The sequence below is a fragment of the Odocoileus virginianus genome, chromosome 5 (genome assembly GCF_023699985.2).
Source record: "Odocoileus virginianus isolate 20LAN1187 ecotype Illinois chromosome 5, Ovbor_1.2, whole genome shotgun sequence".
Taxonomy (NCBI): domain Eukaryota; kingdom Metazoa; phylum Chordata; class Mammalia; order Artiodactyla; family Cervidae; genus Odocoileus; species Odocoileus virginianus.
The window spans coordinates 6,714,719-6,738,232 of NC_069678.1; the positions used below are offsets into that span (position 1 = coordinate 6,714,719).

The 23,514-nt window shown below is 39.3% G+C and overlaps 1 protein-coding gene across 13 annotated transcripts in view; it reads right to left on the reverse strand.

Annotated features, from left to right (window-relative positions):
* The window catches only part of SYCP1 (synaptonemal complex protein 1), a 171,445-nt gene that overhangs the window by 126,869 nt on the left and 21,062 nt on the right, over positions 1–23,514 (reverse strand). For all 13 annotated transcript variants that reach the window (XM_020873721.2, XM_020873713.2, XM_070467258.1 and 10 more), the window contains one exon: positions 21,756–21,864. In XM_020873721.2, the coding sequence (XP_020729380.2) occupies positions 21,756–21,864 (109 nt within the window). The remainder of the gene's footprint in view (positions 1–21,755; positions 21,865–23,514) is intronic.

Genomic DNA, 23,514 nt, shown 5'->3' on the forward strand with positions numbered 1-23,514 from the left:
AGAGACACAGGCTTTATCCCAGATCAGAGAATGAAGATCTCACATGCCATGCAGCACAGTCAAAAGATTTTTTTAATTAAAAACAAAAAAGGTAAAAGAAATAAGGAAGATATCTAAAAACTAAAACTTACATAGAAATGACATATAAAATTGAAACTAAAAATTCTTTTGGAGTAATAGTGAAGTATGTCATTTTAAACAAACACACCTCCGAAAGGGAATAAAAAATTCAGGATCAAATATTAAGAACATTAAAATCATTAAACTCCTGAAAAAATAATGAAATTAATGGTCACAAAGTGAAGGCAAAATAGAAACTTGGAGAAGTAACATAAGCACAAAAACTGCTTTTGCCTCAAGGAATTCACAAGTCCTAGAAAAACTGGATTTTGAACTGAAATTATGATGAAGTGAGAAAAAAATATGAAAACTCAAAGACTGTATAAGGTAAGTTCAAGGATTAAACCTTAGTACAATAAGTTCAGTTCGGTTCAGTCGCTCAGTTATGTCTGACTCTTTACGACCCTGTGGACTGCAGCACGCCAGACTTCCCTGTCCATTACCAAACCCGGAGCCTGCTCAAACTCATGTTCATCGAGTTGGTGACTCCATCCAACCATCTCATCCTCTGTCATCCCCTTCTACTCCTGCCTTCAATCTTTCCCAGCATCTGGGTCCCTCCAAATGAGTCGGTTCTTCACATCAGGTGGCCAAAATAATGAGGCTTCAGCATCAGTCCTTCCAATGAATATTCACAACTGATTTCCTTTAGGATTGACTGGTTTGATCTCCCTGCAGTTCAAGGGACTCTCAAGAGTCTTCTCCAACACCACAGTTCAAAAGCATCAATTCTTCGGCATTCAGGTTTCCTTATGGTCCAACTCTCACATCCATACATAACTACTGGAAAAACCATAGCTTTGACTATATGGACCTTTGTGGGCAAAGCAAAGCTCTGCTTTTTAATATGCTCTCTAGGCTGGTCATAGCTTTCTTCCAAGGAGCAAGCATCTTTTAATTTCATGGCTACAGTCACCATCTGCAGTGATTTTGGAGCCCAAGAAAATAAAGTCACTGTATCCACTGATTGCTCATCTATCTGCCATGAAGTGATGAGACTAGATGTCATGATCTTAGTTTTTTGAATGTTGAGTTTTAAGCCAGCTTTTTCACTCTCCTCTTTCACGTTCATCAAGAGGCTCTTTAGTTCCTCTTCACTTTCTACCATAAGGATGGTGTCATCTGCATATCTGAGGTTATTGATATTTCTCCCGGCAATGTTGATTCCAGCTTGCACTTCATTCAGCCCAGCATTTCGCAGGATGTACTCTGCATAGAAGTTAAATAAACAGGATGACAATATAAGCCTTGATGTACTCCCTTCCCAATTTGGAACCAGTCCATTGTTCCACATCCAGTTCTGTTGCTTCTGAACCTGCATACAGATTTCTCAGGAGGCAGATAAGGTCATCTGGTATTCCCATCTCTTTAAGAATTTTCCACAGTTTGTTGTGATCCAACAGTCAAAGGCTTTAGCACAGTCAATGACGTAGATGTTTTTCTGGAATTTCATTGCCTTTTCTATGATCCAATGGATGTTGGCAATTTGATCTCTGGCTTCTCTGCCTTTCTAAATCCAGCTTGAACATCTGGAATTCTCGGTTCATGTACTGTTGAAGCCTAGCTTGGAGAACTTTGAGCATTACTTTGCTAGCGTGCGAGATGAGTACAATTGTGTGGTAGTTTGAACATTCTTTGGCATTGCCTTTCTTTGGAATGAAAACTGACCTTTTCCAGTCCTGTGGCCACTACTGAGTCTTCCAAATTTGCTGGCATATTGAGTGCAGCACTTTCACAGCATCATCTTTTAGGATTTGAAATAGCTCAACTGGAATTCCACCACCTCCACTAGCTTTATTTGTAGTGATGCTTCCTAAGGCCCACTTGACTTCGCCTTCCAGAATGTCTGGCTCTAGGTGAGTGACCACACCATTGGGGTTATCTGGGTCATAAGATCTTACTGGTATAGTTCTTGCCACGTCTTCTTAATATCTTCTGTTTCAGTTAGGTCCATACCATTTCTGTCTTTTATTGTGCCCATCTTTGCATGAAATATTCCCTTGGTGTCTCTAATGTTCTTGAAGAGTCTTTCCTATCTCTAGTTTTTCCCATTCTATTGTTTTCTTCCATTTCTTTGCACTGACCACATAGGAAGGCTTTCTTATCTCTTCTATTCATTGGAACTCTGCATTCAGATGGATATATCTTTCCTTTCCTTCTTTGCCTTTCACTTCTCTTCTTTCCCCAGCTATCTGTAAGCCCTCCTCAGCCTTTTTTCATTTCTTTTTCTTGGGGATGGTTTTGATCACCACTTCCTGTACAACATTATGAACCTCTGTCCATGTTTCTTCAGATACTCTATCAGATCTAATCCCTTGAATCTGTTTGTCACTTCCACTGTATAATCATAAGGATTTTGATTTAGGTCATACCTGAATGGCCTAGTGGTTTTCAGTACTTTCAATATAAGTCTGAATTTTTCAAGGAGTTCATGATCTGAGCCACAGTCAGCTCCTGGTCTTGTTTTTGCTGACTGTATAGAGCTTCTCCATCTTTGGCTGTAAATATAATCAATCTGACTTTGGTATTGAGCATCTGGTGATGTCCATGTGTAGAGTCATCTCTTGTGTTCATGGAAGAGGGTGTTTGCTATGACCAGTCTATTCTCTTGGTAAAACTCTGTTAGCCTTTGCCCTGTTTCATTCTGTAGTCCAAGGCCAATCTTGCCTGTTACTTCAGGTATCTCTTGACTTCCTGCTTGTGCATTCCAGTCCCCTATGATGAAAAGGACATGTTTTCTGTTTGGTGTTGGTTATAGAAGGTACTGTAGGTCATCATAGAACCATTCAACTTCAGCTTCTTTGGCATTAGTGACTGAGGCGTAGACTTGGATTACTGTGATACTGAATGGTTTGCCTTGGAAACGAACAGAGATCACTCTGTCATTTTTAAGACCGCACCCAATACTGCATTTCAGACTCTTCTGTTGACTATGAGAGTTACTCCATTTCTTCTAAGGGATTCTTGCACACAGCAGTAGATATAATGGTCATCCAAATTAAATTTGCTCAACCTGGCCCATCTTAGTTTACTGATGCCTAAAATGTTGATGTCCACTCTTGTCATCTCCTGTTTGACCACTTCCAATTTACTTTGATTCATGGACCTACCATTCCAGATTCCTATATATTGTTCTTTACAGCATTGGACTTTACTTCCATCACCAGTCACATCCAGAACTGGGCATTGTTTTCACTTTGGTTCAGCCTCTTGACTCTTTCTGGAGCTATTTCTCTACTCTTCTCCAGTAGCATATTGGGCGGCAACCAACCTGGGGAGTTAATCTTCCAGTGTCATATCTTTTTGCCTTGTCATAGTTAATGGATTTCTCAAGGCAAGAATACTGAAGTGGTTTGCCATTCCCTTCTCCAGTGGATCATGTTTTGTCAGAACTCTCCACCATGATCTGTCTGTCTTGGGTAGCCCTATACAGCTTGGCTCATAGCTTCATTGATTTAGGCAAGACTGTGATCCATATGATTAGTTTGCTTGGTTTTCTGTGATTGTGGTTTTCATTCTGTCTAGCCTCTGATGGATAAGGATAAGAGGCCCGTGGAGGCTTCCTGATGGGAGCAACTGGTCATGAGGGAATCTGGATCTTGCTCTGATGGGTGGGGCCATGCTCAGTAAATCTTTAACCCAATTTTCTGTTGATAGGCGGGGCTGTGTTCTCTCCCTGTAGTGTGGCCTCAGGCCAAACTATGGTAGGGGTAATGATGACAATGGTGACCTCCTTCAAAAGGACTTACGCCAGCACACTGGCTCCCAGGACTGTTGTAGTAAGTGCCCAACTCCACTGCAGGCCACTGTCAACCCACACCTCTGCCTGAGACTCCTGGAAACTCACAGTTAAGTCTGGCTCAGTCTCTTGTGCAGTCACTGCTCCTTTCTCCTGGGTCCTTGTGCACACAAGATTTTGTTTGTGCCCTCCAAAAGTCTGTTTCCCCAGTCCTGTGGAAGTTCTATAATCAAATCCCACTGGCCTTCAAAGTCAAATTCCCTGGGGGTTCTCAGTCCTTTTGCCAGATTCCCAGGTTGGGGAATCTTTTATGGGCCCTAGAACTTTTCAACAGTTGGAGAACTTCTTTGGTATAATTTTTCTCGAGTTTGTGGGTTATCTGCTTGGTGGCTCTGTGGTGGGGCTAATGGCAACCTCCTCCAAAAGAATTTATGCCACACGCCATGGCTCCCAGGTCTGCTACATCCAGAGTCCTTGTCCCCACAGCAGGCCACTGCTGACCTGTGTCTCTGCAGGAAATACTCAAACACTCAAAGGCATGTCTGGCTCAGTCTCTATGGAGTCTCTGGCTCCTGGTGCACACAAGGTTTTGTTTGAGGCCTCTGAGCATCTCTGGCAGGTATGGGGTTTGATTTTAAATGCAATTTTGTACAGTAAGCTAGGACACTCATTACATATGGATGAAGCAAAAATAAACAAACCCTCAAGCAAATTTGCTGCACAGGTTTACATCACCTGAGCAGTCCAATTAATCTCAAGCCATGAAAGTGACTTAAGATGGGTAGAGCCACCATGTACCTGGTAAAAGCAAATGAGAATCCTCCAAAGAGGAAGCTAAACTACCTACATACAGGCAGGCCTTATTATACTAATAAGAGAAGTTTTTCTTGAAAAAAATTTTTCAAGAAAAATAATAAACATGTAGTCAACTATGTATAAAATAGATACTAATGAGAACCTACTATACAGGACAGGTAACTGCACTCAGTGCTCTCAAGTGGCCTATATAGGAAGGAAATCCAAAAAAGAGGAGATTATGTACACATATGGCTGATTCACTTTGCTCTACAGTAGAAAATAACACAATGCTGTAAAACAACTGTACTCCAACATAATTGTTTTTAAATGTAGTCAAAGACAAAAAAAGCACCCAATAAAATAAGGCTAAACAAATAAAACAAAATCTGGACTAAAATTTATCAGAAAAAAGACAAATATGAAACTATAAATAGATATCCTTATTATATTTAAAGAATAAAAAGCTTAAATAAGAAACAAAATTACATAAAGTAGAATAGCAGACCTGAAAAATATATATATTTTATATCTTATAATAAACATCTAATAATAAACATCTTATAATAAACATCTAATAACTAAAACTGAAGCAGTTCATAGTGGATGAGAAACAAAGACAGAATTAATGAATGACAAGATGGGTCAAACGAAATCATCTAGAAAAGGGCACAGAAGGGCAAAACAGTGAAAAGATAGAAAAGAAATTAACAGTCACAGAAGACAGAGAAAATTAGCATGAGTTTTATTCAGATTTCCAAAAGGAGAGGAAACATAGAACAAATATAATGTCGGAAGAAAAGCAATAATAAAAGACATTAATTTACAGATTTAAGAAACTATAAAATAAAATTAAGCATATATCATATCTTACTGAAAATGCTAAAATATCAAAAACAAAGCAAATCTAAAAAACCCCGGAGGAGCCAAGATGGCGGAGGAATAGGACGGGGAGACCACTTTCTCTCCTACAAATTCATCGAAAGAACAATTGAACGCTGAACAAATTTCACAAAACAACTTCTGATCGCTAGCAGAGGACATCAGGCGCCCAGAAAAGCAACCCATTGTCTTCGAAGGGAGGTAGGACAAAATATAAAAGATAAAAAGAGAGACAAAAGAGCTAGGGACGGACACCCGTCCCGGGAAGGGAGTCTTAATAGAGGAAGTTTCCAAACACCAGGAAACCCTCGCACTGGCGGGTCTGAGGGAAGTTTTCAAATCTTGGAGGGCAACCTAACTGGGAGGTAAAATTAAATAATGCCCACAGATTACGTGCCTAAAAGCAACTTCCAGCAGAAAAGTACCCCAGACGCCCGCACCCACCACCAACAAGTAGGGGTGGAACGGAGAGGAGCGGGCAGCATTGCTTAGGGTAAGGACTGGCCCGAAGGCCCTGAGAGCAATCGGAGGGAGCCCTTTTAAACTGTGGGATAGCAAGGGAAAAAATTAACTGGCCCGAACACACTGCCGGCGGTTCGCAAAACAAAGGGACTGAGAAACTCCAGAGAAGAGCTGGCCCATCCCCGCTGGAGGTAGGAGGCAGAGGGGAGGGAAAGGGGCAAACTCAGCCCCAGAGAAACCACCCCCTCCCACACTGCAAACAGGCCCCCGGTTTCTATCTAAAGAATTCCTGAGATTCTGGATGGTCGACATCTGCCGCCGGGAGGGTCGAGGCTAGAGGCCAGCTGCTGTGAGCAAACACAAGCCGCAGGCACCTGACCCGCGGCACGCGCTGGGGCCGCGGAGGGAAAAGGCGTGCCTCATCCGGGGAGAGTCCGCCCAAGCCTCTGGCTGCCTGAACCGCTCAGGCTGGGGAGGCACAAAACGCAGGCGCAACCAAATCTGCGCTTTTGTGGAGTACCCGAAAATTGGAACCGCACTCAACGCAGCGCCCGCTCCACATAGAGCAGCCGGGAGCCTCAGCAGTGTAGACGGGGAAAGCACAGACACCCCTGTACAGGGCAAACCCAGTGTGGCCGGAACACGGTGAGTGCTATCCACACACAGCGATATCTGTCTGCAGCGCCCCGCCCTCCCGGTAGCAGGACTGAACTGAACTAGTGAACCTAAATAAGAGATCACCTCCGCCCGCCTGTGTCAGAGCGGAAATTAGACACCGAAGAGACGGCAAACAGAACCCAAATAAAGAAAGGGAACCGCTTCAGAAAGGACCGGTGCAAAGATTAAAATCCCTGAAGGTAACACCAACTACACCAGAAGGGGCCTATAGATATCAAGAAGTGTAAGCTGGAAAGAGGAGCTATCTGAAATTGAACTGAACCTACACTGACTGCAACAGCTCCAAAGAAATACCTAGATATATATGTGTGTTTTTTGTTAAATTTTTTTTTTTTAATTTCTTTTTTTTCTCTCTTTTATTTTCTTTTAAAATTCCCTATTACTCCCCCATTACTCCTCAACTTTCATTTTCATATATTTTTATGATTTTTTATAATTAGGGGAAAATTTATTTTTTTCTTTTTTCTTCTTTCTTTTTTTTTCTTGTTTTTCTCACCTATTTCCTTTTAAAGTCCTCTAATACTCCTCTATTATTCCTTAATTTTCATTTTCATTTCACTATAACCTTGCCAAAAAAAAAAAAGAGAGAGAGAGAGAAGCCCTATTTTTAAACTGAACTTCATATATATTTCTAAAGTTTGGGTTTTTGTTTTTGTTTTTAAATATTGTATTTCAAAGAGTCTAACCTCTATGCTAGATTTTTAATCTTTGTTTTTCAGTATGTGATATAAATTTTGGATGTTTACGAATCCAATAATCAGTTCCCATTTCTATTCAGGAGTCTGTTGATTACTCTCTCCCACTTTTGACTCTCTGCTTTCTACCTCAGAACACCTCTATTTCTTCCTTTCCCCTTCTTTTCCCAATCCAATTCTGTGAATCTTTGTGGGTATCTGGGCTATGGAGAACACTTTGGGAACAGATAACTGCGTAGATCTGTCTCTCTCCTCTTGAGTCCCCCTTTCTCTCCTCCTGCTCACCTCTATCTCCTTCCTCCATCTCCTATTCTTCATGTAACTCTGTGAACCTCTCTGGTTGTCCCTCATGGTGGAGAATCTTTTCATCATTAACCTAGAAGTTTTATAATCAGTGCTGTATAGTTGGAGAAGTCTTGAGACTATTGGAAGAATAAAACTGAAATCCAGAGGCAGGAGACTTAAGCCCAAAACCTGAGAAAACCAGAAAACTCCTGACTACATGAAACATTAAGGAATAAGAGACCATCCAAAAGCCTCCATACCTACACCAAAACCAACCACCACCCAAGAGCCAATAAGCTCCAGAACAAGACATAACATGCAAATTCTTTAGCAACGCAGGAACATAGACCTGAGTGTCAACATACAGGCTGCCCAAAGTCACACCTAACACATAGACCCATCCCAAAACTCACTACTGGACACTCCATTGCACTCCAGAGAGAAGAAACCCATTTCCACACACCAGAACACTGACACAAGCTTCGCTAACCAGGAAAACTTGACAAGCCCATTGTCCAACCCCACCCACTGGGTAAAATCTCCACAATAAAAAGGAACCAGAGACCACCAGAATACAGAAAGCCCACTCCAGACACAGCAATCTAAACAAGATGAAAAGGCAGAGAAATACCCAACTAGTAAAGGAACATGAAAAATGCCCACCAAGCCAAACAAAAGAGGAGGAGATAGGGAATCTACCTGAAAAAGAATTTAGGATAATGATAATAAAAATGATCCAAAATCTTGAAAACAAAATGGAGTTACAAATAAATAATCTGGAGACAAAGATTAAGAAGATGCAAGAAATGTTTAACAAGGACCAAGAAGAAATAAAAAAGAGTCAATTAAACATGAATAATGCAATAAATGAGATCAAAAACACTCTGGACAGAACCATGAGTAGAATAATGGAGACTGAAGATAGGATATGTGACGCAGAAGATAAAATGGTGGAAATAAACGAAGCAGAGAGGAAAAAAGAAAAAAGAATCAAAAGAAATGAGGACAACCTCAGGGACCTCTGGGACAATGTGAAACGCCCCAACATTCGAATCATAGGAGTCCCAGAAGAAGAAGACAAAAAGAAAGGCCATGAGAAGTTACTCGAGGAGATAATAGCTGAAAACTTCCCTAAAATGGGGAAGGAAATAGCCACCCAAGTCCAAGAAACCCAGAGAGTCCCAAACAGGATAAACCCAAGGCGAAACACCCCAAGACACATATTAGTCAAATTAACAAAGATCAAACACAAAGAACAAATATTAAAAGCAGCAACGGAGAAACAACAAATAACACACAAAGGGATTCCCATAAGGATAACAGCTGATCTATCAATAGAAACCCTTCAGGCCAGAAGGGAATGGCAGGACATACTTAAAGTAATGAAAGAGAATAACCTACAACATAGATTACTGTACCCAGCAAGGATCTCATTCAGATATGAAGGAGAACTCAAAAGCTTAACAGACAAGCAAAAGCTGAGAGAATTCAGCACCACCAAACCAGCTCTTCAACAAATGCTAAAGGATCTTCTCTAGACAGGAAACACAGAAAGGTTGTATAAACGCAAAGCCCAAACAACAAAGTAAGTGGCAACGGGACCATACCTATCAATAATTACCTTAAATGTAAATGGGTTGAATGCCCAACCAAAAGACAAAGACTGGCTGAATGGATACAAAAATAACAACCCTATATATGCTGTCTACAAGAGACCCACCTCAAAACAAGGGACACATACAAACTAAAAGTGAAGGGCTGGAAAAAAATATTTCACGCAAATGGAGAACAAAAGAAAGCAGGAGTCGCAATACTCATATCAGATAAAATAGACTTTCAAATAAAGGCTGTGAAGAGAGACAAAGAGGACACTACATAATGATCAAATGATCAATCCAAGAAGAAGATATAACAATTATAAAGATATATGCACCCAACATAGGAGCACCGCAATATGTAAGGCAAATGCTAACGAGTATGAAAGAGGAAATTAATAGTAACACAATAATAGTGGGAGACTTTAATACCACACTCACAACTATGGATAGATCAACTAAACAGAAAATTAACAAGGAAACACAAACTTTAAATGACACAATGGACCAGCTAGACCTAATTGACATCTATAGGACGTTTCACCCCAAAACAATCAACTTCACCTTTTTCTCAAGTGCACATGGAACCTTCTCCAAACAGATCACATCCTGGGCCATAAATCAAGTCTTGGTAAATTTTAAAAAATTGAAATCATTCCAGTCATCTTTTCTGACCACAGTGCAGTAAGATTAGATCTCAATTACAGGAAAAAAATTATTAAAAATTCAAACATATGGAGGCTAAACAACACGCTTCTGAATAACCAACAAATCATAGAAGAAATCAAAAAAGAAATAAAAATATGCATAGAAATGAATGAAAATGAAAACACAACAACCCAAAACCTATGGGACACTGTAAAAGCAGTGCTAAGTGAAAGGTTCATAGCATTACAGGCCTACCTCAAGAAACAAGAAAAAAGTCAAATAAATAACCTAACTCTACACCTAAAGCAACTAGAGAAGGAAGAAATGAAGAACCCCAGGATTAATAGAAGGAAAGAAATCTTAAAAATTAGGGCAGAAATAAATGCAAAAGAAACTAAAGAGACCATAGCAAAAATCAACAAAGCTAAAAGCTGGTTTTTTGAAAAAATAAACAAAATTGACAAACCATTAGCAAGACTCATTAAGAAACAAAGGGAGAAGAACCAAATTAACAAAATTAGAAACAAAAATGGAGAGATCACAACAGACAACACTGAAATACAAAGGATCATAAGAGACTACTACCAGCAGCTCTATGCCAATAAAATGGACAACTTGGAAGAAATGGACAAGTTCTTAGAGAAGTATAACTTTCCAAAACTGAACCAGGAAGAAATAGAAGATCTTAACAGACCCATCACAAGCAAGGAAATCGAAACTGTAATCAGAAATCTTCCAGCAAACAAAAGCCCAAGACCAGATGGCTTCACAGCTGAATTCTACCAAAAATTTAGAGACGAGCTAACACCTATCTTACTCAAACTCTTCCAGAAAATTGCAGAAGAAGGTAAACTTTCAAGCTCATTCTATGGGGCCACCATCACCCTAATTCCAAAACCAGACAAAGATGCCACAAAAAAAAAGAAAACTACAGGTCAGTATCAGTGATGAACATAGATGCAAGAATCCTTAACAAAATTCTAGCAAACAGAATCCAACAACATATTAAAAAAATCATACACCATGACCAAGTGGGCTTTATCCCAGGAATGCAAGGATTCTTTAATATCCACAAATCAATCAATGTAATACACCACATTAACAAATCGAAAGATAAAAACCATATGATTATCTCAATAGATGCAGAAAAAGCCTTTGACAAAATTCAACATCCATTTATGATTAAAACTCTCCAGAAAGCAGGAATAGAAGGAACATACCTCAACATAATAGAAGCTATATATGACAAACCCACAGCAAGCATTATCCTCAATGGTGAAAAATTGAAAGCATTTCCCCTAAAATCAGGAACAAGACAAGGGTGCCCACTCTCACCACTACTATTCAACATAGTTTTGGAAGTGTTGGCCACAGCAATCAGAGCAGAAAAAGAAGTAAAAGGAATCCAGATAGAAAAAGAAGAAGTGAACCTCTCGCTGTTTGCAGACGACATGCTCCTCTACATAGAAAACCCTAAAGACTCTACCAGAAAATTACTAGAGCTAATCAACGAATATAGTAAAGTTGCAGGATATAAAATTAACACAGAGAAATCCCTTGCATTCCTATACACTAACAATGACAATGAGAAAACAGAAAGAGAAATTAAGGAAACAATACCATTCACCATTGCAACAAAAGAATAAAATACTTAGGAGTATATCTACCTAAAGAAACAAAAGACCTACACATAGAAAACTATAAAACACTGATGAAAGAAATCAAAGAGGACACAAACAGATGGAGAAATATACCGTGTTCATGGATTGGAAAAATCAATAATTGTCAAAATGGCTATACTACCCAAAGCAATCTATAGATTCAATGCAATCCCTATCAAGCTACCAACGGTATTTTTCACAGAACCAGAACAAATAATTTCACAATTTGTATGTAAATACAAAAAACCTCAAATAGCCAAAGTAATCTTGAGAAAGAATGGAACTGGAGGAATCAACCTGCCTGACTTCAGGCTCTACTACAAAGCCACAGTCATCAAGACAGTATGGCATTGGCACAAGGACAGAAATATAGATCAATGGAACAGAATAGAAAGCCCAGAGATAAATCCACGAACCTATGGTCACCTTATCTTCGACAAAGGAGGCAAGGATATACAAGAAAAAAGACAACCTCTTTAACAAGTGGTGCTGGGAAAACTGGTCAACCACTTGTAAAAGAATGAAACTAGAACACTTTCTAACACCATACACAAAAATAAACTCAAAATGGATTAAAGATCTAAATGTAAGACCAGAGACTATAAAACTCCTAGAGGAGAACATAGGCAAAACACTCTCCAACATAAATCACAGCAGGATCCTCTATGACCCACATCCCAGAATATTAGAAACAAAAGTAAAAATAAACAAATGGGACCTAATGAAACTTAAAAGCTTTTGCAACAAAGGAAACTATAAGCAAGGTGAAAAGACAGCCTTCAGATTGGGAGAAAATAATAGCAAATGAAGCAACAGACAAAGGATTAATCTCAAAAATATACAAGCAACTCCTCCAGCTCAACTCCAGAAAAATAAATGACCCAATCAAAAAATGGGCCAAAGAACTAAACAGACATTTCTCCAAGGAAGACATACAGATGGCTAAAAAACACATGAAAAGATGCTCAACATCACTCATTATCAGAGAAATGCAAATCAAAACCACAATGAGGTACCATTACACGCCAGTCAGGATGGCTGCTATCCAAAAGTCTACAAGCAATAAATGCTGGAGAGGGTGTGGAGAAAAGGGAACCCTCTTACACTGTTGGTGGGAATGCAAACTAGTACAGCCACTATGGAAAACAGTGTGGAGATTTCTTAAAAAACTGGAAATAGAAGTGCCATATGACCCAGCAATCCCACTCCTGGGCATACACACCGAGGAAACCAGATCTGAAAGAAACACATGCACCCCAATGTTCATCGCAGCACTGTTTATAATAGCCAGGACATGGAAGCAACCTAGATGCCCATCAGCAGATGAATGGATAAGGAAGCTGTGGTACATATACACCATGGAATATTACTCAGCCATTAAAAAGAATTCATTTGAATCAGTTCTAAAGAGATGGATGAAACTGGAGCCCATTATACAGAGTGAAGTAAGCCAGAAAGATAAAGACCATTACAGTATACTAACACATATATATGGAATTTAGAAAGATGGTAACGATAACCCTATATGCAAAACAGAAAAAGAGACACAGATGTACAGAACAGACTTTTGGACGCTGTGGGAGAAGGCGAGGGTGGGATGTTTCAAGAGAACAGCATCGAAACATGTATATTATCTAGGGTGAAACAGATCACCAGCCCAGGTTGGATGCATGAGACAAGTGCTCAGACCTGGTGCACTGGGAAGACCCAGAGGGATTGGGTGGAGAGAGAGGTGGGAGGGGGGATCGGGATGGGGGAAAAAGAAAATAAATAAATAAATAAAATAAAAAACCCCAACAGAGGAAAAGGATAACATCTTCAAAGGTTCAACAGTTAGTTTGACAAGTGATACAAAGGATACAAAAGAAAGCAAATACTACCTTCAGTGTGCTAAACAAAATAGTTTTAACATACAGTGCGCCAACCAGAAACATATACCAAACAAAAAAATCCTTTTAGATGAGAACGACAAACAAATGTTCAGACAAATAGGAGTGAGATCATCAAACATATTTTCACTAAAGGATATTCTAAGTATTCCTCTTCAAGGCAGAAAGAATAGGACCCAAATTAAAGATCTAAGAATTAAGCAGAGGGATCAAGATCAAAATGATAATAGCAGGAGGACATGAAGCTTACCTCCCCACCAGGAACACATCAAAAATACATCTGTATGCAGAATGATACTGAAAACTAAGTGAAAAATGGCATCCATTTTTCTTTTTTATTCTAAAAATGGCATCCTTTTTTTTTTTTTCTAAAAATGGCAGCCATTTTTTCCTTTGTACATCCAAAGCTGTTAAGATGGAATCCGGTAGGAAGAGAAGAGAAGCAGTCAGATCAGGACCTCAGCCCCATGAGGCGACATGGAAGAAGAAGGGAATCTTCCTTGAGAGATGAGTACTTCAAATCACATTTTGGGTATACTAGCCCTCAGGTCCAAAAGCAGGAAGACAAGTCACCTAAACTGGTTAGAAAACCAGTGAGACTAACAAGGGGGCTGTAAGAAACCTAGATTCAAATCATGAAGACAGGTGCAACATTTGCTTACTCTTGAAACAAGGCAGAGAAAGCAAATTGAAATTGCACTGGACTCCAGCCTGCTTCCCATAACTTCCACAGTGTGCCACCCAGCCTGAGCCAAGTGACTGCTCAGGCCTTGCTTGCTTTGCAACACAACTCCACACTAGGGAAAGAGTTGCTGTGGCTGAGGACAGTGCTAAGTTGTGAGGGACTATACCAGCCCAGACACAAAACAGCATCTGAATAGGAAGGTGCATCCATTACTAGCACTTACAGTAGCAATGTACCAGAAGCAGTACCAGATTTTAACTACAGCTGACACCACCATAGCCTGCACCCAGACCCACATCAGCCATGCCTGCCAGCTCTGCAGCCCAACTCCAAACTAGGATGAGGGTTGCAAAGGCAGTTTAGACCCAGAACAGTGTCTGAAGAGGCAGGGGCAACTATTAATGGTACTCACAGAGGCAGTGAATTAAAAGCAGTCCAGACTTTAACTGTAATCAGGGATGCCACGACCCACACTCAGACCAACATCAAGCACCTGCACTGCCCCCTCTTGCTCCAGAACTGCTCCATATGAGGTAAGGGCGCCAGTGCTGGGAGGGAAGAGAGCACACACCTAGAACGAACAAAGATGGCTCAGACCCAACTCTTAGAGCTTCTGCTTGAGCAACTGGAGACCTGACCCTGCCTCCAACAGGGTAATGTTGGCCACTGAGAAAAGAAACCCTGGCTCACACATGACTGTGGCTCTAGTCCCTCCATTTCGAACCCAACCTCTTAGCAAGGTGATAGTTTCCAGCACACGCTGAGAAAAGACATGATTCATGCTCACATCAGATCCTGTTCACAACATATAAAAATAATAATAAAAGTAGATTTATAATCAGAGATAAAAAGTTAACATTAAAAAAATAGGTTTAATATTAGAAAATAACATTAAAAATGAATCACTAACAAAGGAAAAAATATGACAATCTCAATATATGCCCCCTAAAAAGCATTTTGATTTTTACTGATATTTTTGTGGATATTGAGTCAATATCCATTCATTATAAAACTCCTTGATATATGAGAAATAGACAGAATTCTCTTCCAGAAAGCAAGGATGCAATAATAAGCAACTGCATTCCCCATAAGCAGCTTTGTGCCTGGCATAGAACAGAAAGGAGGTTAATAAAAGTTGAATGGATAAATTAATGAGCAATGATTTGAAAGTGCTAATATATATCCAAAAGAAAGTTTCCAACTGCCTTCTAACTCCATTATACATGTACTGTAGGACAATGTAGAGCTGACATTCAGAAGTATAGCAAGGAAGCAGAGACCTCAAATTTGTTAAGCCAGAAAGTAAAGAAAACTTGCATAAATATGGTGAGGAAGAAAAAAAATTTATATGCTATGTATGAAGAACAAGGGTTTCCAAGTCAAAGTTTGGAGAGGAGAAGAACAACGGAAGTTAAGACAAGGAGAAAAGCCAACAATGATAAGAGAATGAAAAAAAGTAATGGGTTTAATCATGGATGACTGATATGTAGCCTCATGAAAAAGATCCAAACCCCCTCCAACAGAATCCTATTTAAAAGTATAGTACTCTTAATAAACAGAAAAAGAGTCAAAATTTTCTCCCCTTAAATTTTTTTCTTAAATCTCTGATCACTGATACTCTTTAGCAGACAAATATTGGCAAGTGACAAAAATTAGGTAACAAGAAGAAAATATTATTTTCTTGTAAAATTATCTCCTTATTGCCAAATTCAGACTTAAATTGAAGAAAAGTAAGGAAAACCACTAGGTCATTATGTATGACCTAAGTCAAATCCCTTACAATTATACAGTGGAATTGACAGATGCCAGGCATTAGATCTGATAGACAGAGTACCTGAAACACTATGGACAGAAGTTAGTGACATTGTACAGAAGGCAGTGATCAAGACCATCCCAAGAAAAACAATGCCAAACGGCTATCTGAGGAGGCCTTACAAATAGCTGAGAAAAGAGAAGCTAAAGGCAAAGGAGAAAAGGAAAGATATACCCATTTGAATGCAGAGTCCCAAAGAACAGCAAGGAGAGATAAGAAAGCCTTTCTCAGTGATCTGTGCAAAGAAACAGAGGAAAACAATAGAATGGGAAAGACTAGAGATCACTTCAAGAAAATCAGAGATACCAAGGGAACATTTCATGCAAACATGGGCACAATAAAGGACAGAAATGGTACGGACTTAACAGAAGCAGAAGATATTAAGAATAGGTGGCAAGAATACAGAAGAACTATACAAAAAAGATCTTCATGACCCAGATAACCACGATGGTGTCATCACTCACCTAGAGCCAGACATCCTCGAATGTGAAGTCAACTGGGCCTTAGGAAGCATCACTACAAATAAAGCTAGTGGAGGTGATAGAATTCCAGTTGAGCTATTTCAAATCCTAAAAGATGATGCTGTGAAAGTGCTGCACTCAATATGCCAGCAAATTTGGAAGACTCAGTAGTGGCCACAGGACTGGAAAAGGTCAGGTTTCATTCCAATCCCAAATAAAGGCAATGCCAAAGAATGTTCAAACTACCACACAATTGTACTCATCTCGCATGCTAGCAAAGTAATGCTCAAAATTCTCCAAGTCAGGCTTCAACCGTATGTGAGCCATGAACTTCCAGATGTTCAAGCTGGATTTAGAAAAGCCAGAGAAACCAGAGATCAACTTGCCAACATCCGTTGGATCACAGAAAAAGCAAGAAAGTTCCAGAAAAACATCTATTTCTGCTTTATTGACTACGCCAAAGCCCTTGACTGTGGGGATCACAACAAACTGGAAAAATCTTAAAGAGATGGGAATACCAGACTACCTCACCTGCCTTCTGAGAAATCTGTATGCAGGTCAAGAAGCAATAATTGGAACTGGACATGGAACAACAGACTGGTTCCAAATCAGGAAAGGAGTACATCAAGGCTGTACATTGTCACCCTGCTTATTTAACTTATATCCAGCATACATCATGTGAAATGCCAGGCTGGATGAAGCACAAGCTGGAATCAAGATTGCCAGGAGAAATATCAATAACCTCAGATATGCAGACAACACCACATTTATGGCAGAAAACTAAGAAGAACTAAAGAGCCTCTTGATGAAAGTGAAAGAAGAGAGTGAAAAAGTTGGCTTAAAACTCAATATTCAGAAAACTAAGATCAGGGAATCCTGTCCCATCACTTCATGGCAAACAGATGGGGAAACAATAAAAACAGCGACAGACTTTATTTCCTGGGGCTCCAAAATCACTGCAGATGGTGACCGCAGCCATGAAATTAAAAGATGCTTGCTCCTTGGAAGAAAAGCTATGATCAACCTAGACAGCAGAGACATTACTTTGCCAACAAAGATCTGTCTAGTCAAAGCTATCGTTTTTCCAGTAGTCATGTATGGACTACAGGAGAGTTGGACTAAAGAAAGCTAAGCGCCAAAGAACTAATGTTTTTGAACAGCGATGTTGGAGAAGACGCTTGAGAATCCCTTGGACTGCAAGGAGATCAAACCAATCAATCCTAAAGGAAATCAACCCTGAATATTCATTGGAAGGACTGATGCTGAAGCTAAAGCTCCAATACTTTGGCCACCTGATGTGAAGAACTGACTCATTGGAAAAGACCTTGATGCTGGGAAAGACTGAAGGCAGGAGGAGAAGGGGACAACAACGGATGAGATAATTGGATGACATCACCAACTCAATGGACATGAGTCTGAGCAAGCTCCGGCAGTTAGTGATGGACAGGAAAGCCTGGCATGCTGCAGTCAACGGGGTCGCAAAGAGTCAAACACAACCGAGCAACTGAACTAAAGGAAATATTAAAAATAAAAATTAGCTGACCATAATTAATTTAAATGGATAGTTCCAGGGAGAATGAAGTAGTTGGTAACAGACCAACCCTCATGCTGAAAATAACTAGTAAACACAGAAACAAATCTAAACAAAAAGGACTAAAGAGGCTAAGATTCCTAACAGATATGTCCTAATAAGTGAACTGACAAAATTTAGCTGACATCTACTGATTCTAGGCATGAGCAAGAGGCCTAAATGCTGGCTTAGTCCCAACAGAGGGCTGTTGCCAGGGGATTAAAATAGACAGCATATATGTGACAACCTAGAGGGGTGGGATGGAATGGGAGGTGGGAGGGAGGTTCAAAGAAAGGGGATATACCTATGGTTGATTCATGTTAATATACCACAGAAACCAACACAATATTGTAAAGCAATTATCCTCCAATTAAAAATAAATAAATTTTTTAAAATAGCACAGTTTTATGGGTCTCAAAGAGCTGAATAAACAAAATTGAAGACTCAAAAAAAACCTCATAAATGACTATTTCCCTTCATTCAGCTCAGCCTCTAATTGGATATGAAGAAAGCTGAGCACCGAAGAATTGATGCTCTTGAACTGTAGTGTTGGAGAAGACTCTTGAGAGTCCCTTGGACTGCAAGGAGATCCAACCAGTCCATCCTAAAGGAGATCAGTCCTGGGTGTTCCCTGGAAGGACTGATGCTGAAGCTGAAACTCTAATACTTTGGCCACTTCATGCAAAGAGTTGACTCACTGGAAAAGACCCTGATGCTAGGAGGGGTTGAGGGCAGGAGGAGAAGGGGAAGACAGAGGATGAGATGGCTGGATGGCATCACTGACTGGATGGACATGAGTTCAAGTAAACTCCGGGAGTTGGTGATGGACAGGGAAGCCTGGCATGCTGCAACTCATGGGGTCGCAAAGAGTCGGACACGACTGAACAACTGAACTGAACTGAATCAGCCCAATTTCTCCCTAGCAAACAGAAGAGAACATCAGCCAGCATCTGTAACTTTTCTTATAACAATGTATGGAATTCAATCAAAAAATTACTGAACACATCAAAAGATAAGGACAAATGACTAAAAAGTAAGATTTAAAAGGAACAGAAAGTAGAATGGAGGTCACAAAGGGCTGAGGGGAGGAGGAAATGAGAAGTTACTGCTTAATGGATACAGCAATCTTGCAAGATGAAGAGTTCTGGAGTTAAATACTACTGATGACTGCCTAACAGTGTGAATGTATCTGTGCCACTGAGCCATACACTTAAAAATGATTAAGATAGTAAATTTTATGTTATATGTATTTTACCATATTTTTAAAAAAGAAACAGATCAAAAGGTGAGCCAGATGTTGAAGTAAAAAGAGAACTATAAAATATCAGTGACTAATATATTTTAAAAGGATGAAATGTCACTTTTAAAAGAGGAGAAGCTAACCAGAGAAATGGAATCTTTAGAAAAATAATTAAATGGAAATTTTAGAAGGAAGAAATATGATTAAAGTTAAGAATTCAATAAATGAGTTTAAAAGCAATCAGACACAGTAGAAGGCAGGGTTAGATAACAGGTCAATAGAAGATATCTAAGCTGAAAGAAAGAGAAAAACAAGTGGAAGATAGATTAGACAGATAAATGGGAAGCAATGAAAAGTAACTTAAATGAATATATTTCAGTGGCTATAAGTGTGCAGAATCATACAGTGCTATTTATTACCATTAAGTTGTTTCCAGTTTATAAGATTAAACATTCATTTATCTTAACACCTATTAAAATTCTATTTTATTTATATATATATATATATATATATATATATAGCAACACGTTGGGCACTAGAGTTACAAAGATATTTAATAAGACACACTGCCCTCAAGACACTCAAGGTCACAGGAGACATACAAGTAATGCTTAAGCCACTCTTAACAATAAGGAGTTCAGTAGAATTTAGCCAATAAATTTGAAGAGGGGGTAGAAGGTTCATTTTGGTTAGTAGAAGTAGCCAAAAGCTGGTGAGAGAGGGAGAACATAAAATGTAAAAGAAGTTAAACCATTTCAGTATCTAGAGTACAGGACATAGTAATGACAGTAAGGTAAAATGTGCAGGCATAGGTTAACAGGAACTAAATAATTCTATGCCGTGTTTTTAAGAGAAAAGTGAAAATATGCCACAAGATCTCCATGATGTTCTGAAAGGAGCACAGTATTTCACAAAGTACACACCTTTCAAGTGCCTTACTACTTGAACAAGTTTGAAAAATACTCAATAAAAAGATAGTCTAAAATATTACATGACACAAAAGATCCTTCATAATCTGATCCATTTTTTCCAATCTATCTGAGTTCTTTAAGATATAGACTTGAAGATATATACTAATATTTATACTAGTATACTAATATATAGTAATCAGTGCTTCAAATAAACCCTAATTTTCACACTTTCAAGACTTGCACAAGCCATTTCTTCTGCCTACACTCCCTCCTCCAATTCAGTCTAGGGAACTTTTAATCATCTATGGTCTACTTACCCTGGAGAAGGAAATGGTAACCCACTCCAGTACTCTTGCCTGGAAAATCCCATGGACAGAGGAGCCTGGTAGGCTACAGTCCATGGGGTCACAAAGAGTTGGACAAGACTGAGCTACTTCACTTTCTTTCTTTTAGTAGTTGACAAATGAACTTAGTTGCCCTGAGGCATGTGGAACCTTCCTGGATCAGGGATCAAGCCCATGTTCCCTGAATTGGCAGGCGGATTCTTAACCACTGGATCACCAGGGAAGTTCTGAACTGTCTTATTTAGGCTTTAGTATTTGTTGGTTTAACATTTTGGCATACCTGACAGCATTCATTGCCTAGTGGCTCAGACGGTAAAGCATCTGCCTGCAATGAGGGAGACCTGGGTTCGATCCCCCTGGGTCAGGAAGATCCCCTAGAGAAGGAAATGGCAACCCACTCCAGTACTCTTGCCTGGAAAATTCCATGGATGGAGGAGCCTGGTAGGTGACAGTCCATGGGATCACAAAGAGTCAGATATGACTGAGCAACTTCAGTCATTCATGGTCTACTTCAACAAACAACTTTTCCTTAATGCCTTTCCAAATGCCTTGCTCCAAGAATAATAATTGTCTTCATAGTGTTCCTAGAGTATTCATTTATTTAAAAAATATTTGAATACCTAATATATATTAGCCACTGTCTTATGCACTTGGAACACATCAATGAACAAAAAAAGACAAAGATCCCTGTTTTCATAGAGCACCTTATTGAAACTTGAAGAAAATGAGACTATGCAAAGGGAAAAGAGGAGCACATCTTCTTTGAAAAAGCTTCCTAAGTGACTGTTATTCCCTCCTCCAACTTTTCAACCTGGGTGGAGAATTACAGCATTAAAAACCATTACAACAAAACTGTGTTAGTCACTCAGTTGTGTCCAACTCTTTGTGACCCCATGGACTGTATCCTGCCAGGCTCCTCTGTCCATGGGATTTCCCAGGCAAGAATACTAGTGTGTGTGCAGTGTATGCATGCTCAGTCGTATCTGATTCTTAGAAGCCCCATGGATTTTAACCCACCTGGCCCCTCTGTCCATGGGATTTTCCAGACAAGAATACTAGAGTGTGTAGCTATTCCTTTCTCCAGGGTATCTTCCCAACCCTGGGATTGAACCCTGGTCTCCTGCATTGCAGGCAGATTCTTTAACTGTCTCGGCCACCAGGGAAGCCCAAATCATTACAACAAAACTGTTTCATACAATAAAACTGTAATGAAAGCTAAAATTTTAAACTTAACAAGAGGAATACATAAGACATTATCATATTTTCTTATATAAATTCTTACTTGTCTTTTCCTCCAATTGATTAATTTTATTTCTGGACTCTTCTAGCAAAAATGTTAAGTCTTTCATTTTATTTTCTTTCTCAGTACTTTGGATCAATAGCAGTGATACCTAAAATGAAATATTTAAATAATACATTATAGATACAAAAAATTAAATATGACACCTTAGCACTGATCATCATCTACGATTATTTTATGCACTTCCTTATATGCTTTTCATCAGTCTGTGCTTGGCATTCATTTGAATGAAGCAAACTAATACAACATACTTAATATTATAATAAGCATTTTAAGTTATCACATAGAAGATTATACACTGGTACCTACTGGTTCATTTATTCTATAAATATTATTGAGCACCTACTCTGTTCCAGGAACCATAATAAGCACTGAATATACAGACATGATGGAACTCATCCAAGAAACTCATAGCCTAGACCAGGTGACAAACAACTAAACTTGAATATTATTATAGAACAAAAATCTTACAGGAATTAGAAAAAAATCTAAATCAGTCTTGGGGGATGTAATCAAAAATTAATCCTTCTCAAAGCATTGAGCTGAATCTTGATAGACAAGTATTTAGTCTTGTCTAAGTATTCAGGCTAGCAGGAGGAAATGAGCATTCTAGACTTGTATAGAACACAAAGGATCAAAAGATCATCCTTCTATTCAGAGAGTTGAAATGTTCAGATGGCTAGAATACAGAGTGCATGTAAAGGAAAGGTGAAAGATAAACTTAAGAGACTGAAGACTCACAGATTCAAGATGGCAGAAAGACCTCTCTACCCTATTTTCATCTTTAAATCACCCAAAAAATAACCAGAAAAACAACAAAGATGGACTTCATCTTCCATGAAACCATGAGACTTCTATAATTCAAACCACAAAATGTGAAAAAGGAAAACAGTGAAAGGGAACAGAAAATGATTTAGCATAGAAATGCAAGATCAAAACTAAGAGTCTACACAGGGAAGATTACAAATGAGAAGCAAGATAATTCTATCCTAAAGAAACCCAGAATGTTTCAAGAATTTGAAGCAAAAGACACTGTGGAAGCTAAGTATGAAACGGGAGACTAAGAAAAAGGAGAAGACTCCTGAGACTCCCTTGGACTGCAAGGAGATCAAACCAGTCAATTCTAAAGGAAATCAATCCTGAATATTCACTGGAAGGACTGATGCTGAAGCCCCAACACTTTGGCCACCTGATATGAAGAACTGACTCACTTGAAAAGACCCTGCTGCTGGGAAAGATTGAAGACAGGAGGAGAAGGGGATGACAGAGGACAAGATGGTTAGAGGGCATCACCAACTCAATCGACATGAGTTTGAGAAAGTTCTGGGAGATAGTGAAGGACGGAAGCCTGGCTTGCTGCAGTCCATGGGGTTGCAAAGAGTCGGACATGACTAAGAGACTGAACAAGAACAACAAAAAGTACAAGGAGATTGGAAGTCTGCAAAGAGTAGTAAGGCTCCCCTAGGCCTCTTAACCCTCCTTTCCTGGACTCTACTCCCTGAAAGTCAATCAGAGAACAAGCCTATTCCATCTTTGCAAGAGACACCAGCAAAAAAAAAAAAAAAGAATCTCTAAACCTGGATATTCCAGGCACAGGAAAGGTTGTAGACAAAAAATATAACTAAGAAGTCAACATATGGAATGATGAGACTCAGCCTGTCCTGCTAACCCAGCCCTGAAATGCTATCAGCAAAGTTTACATTCCCAGGCAAGGAATTTGGAGATTTATAGGAAAAAAAAA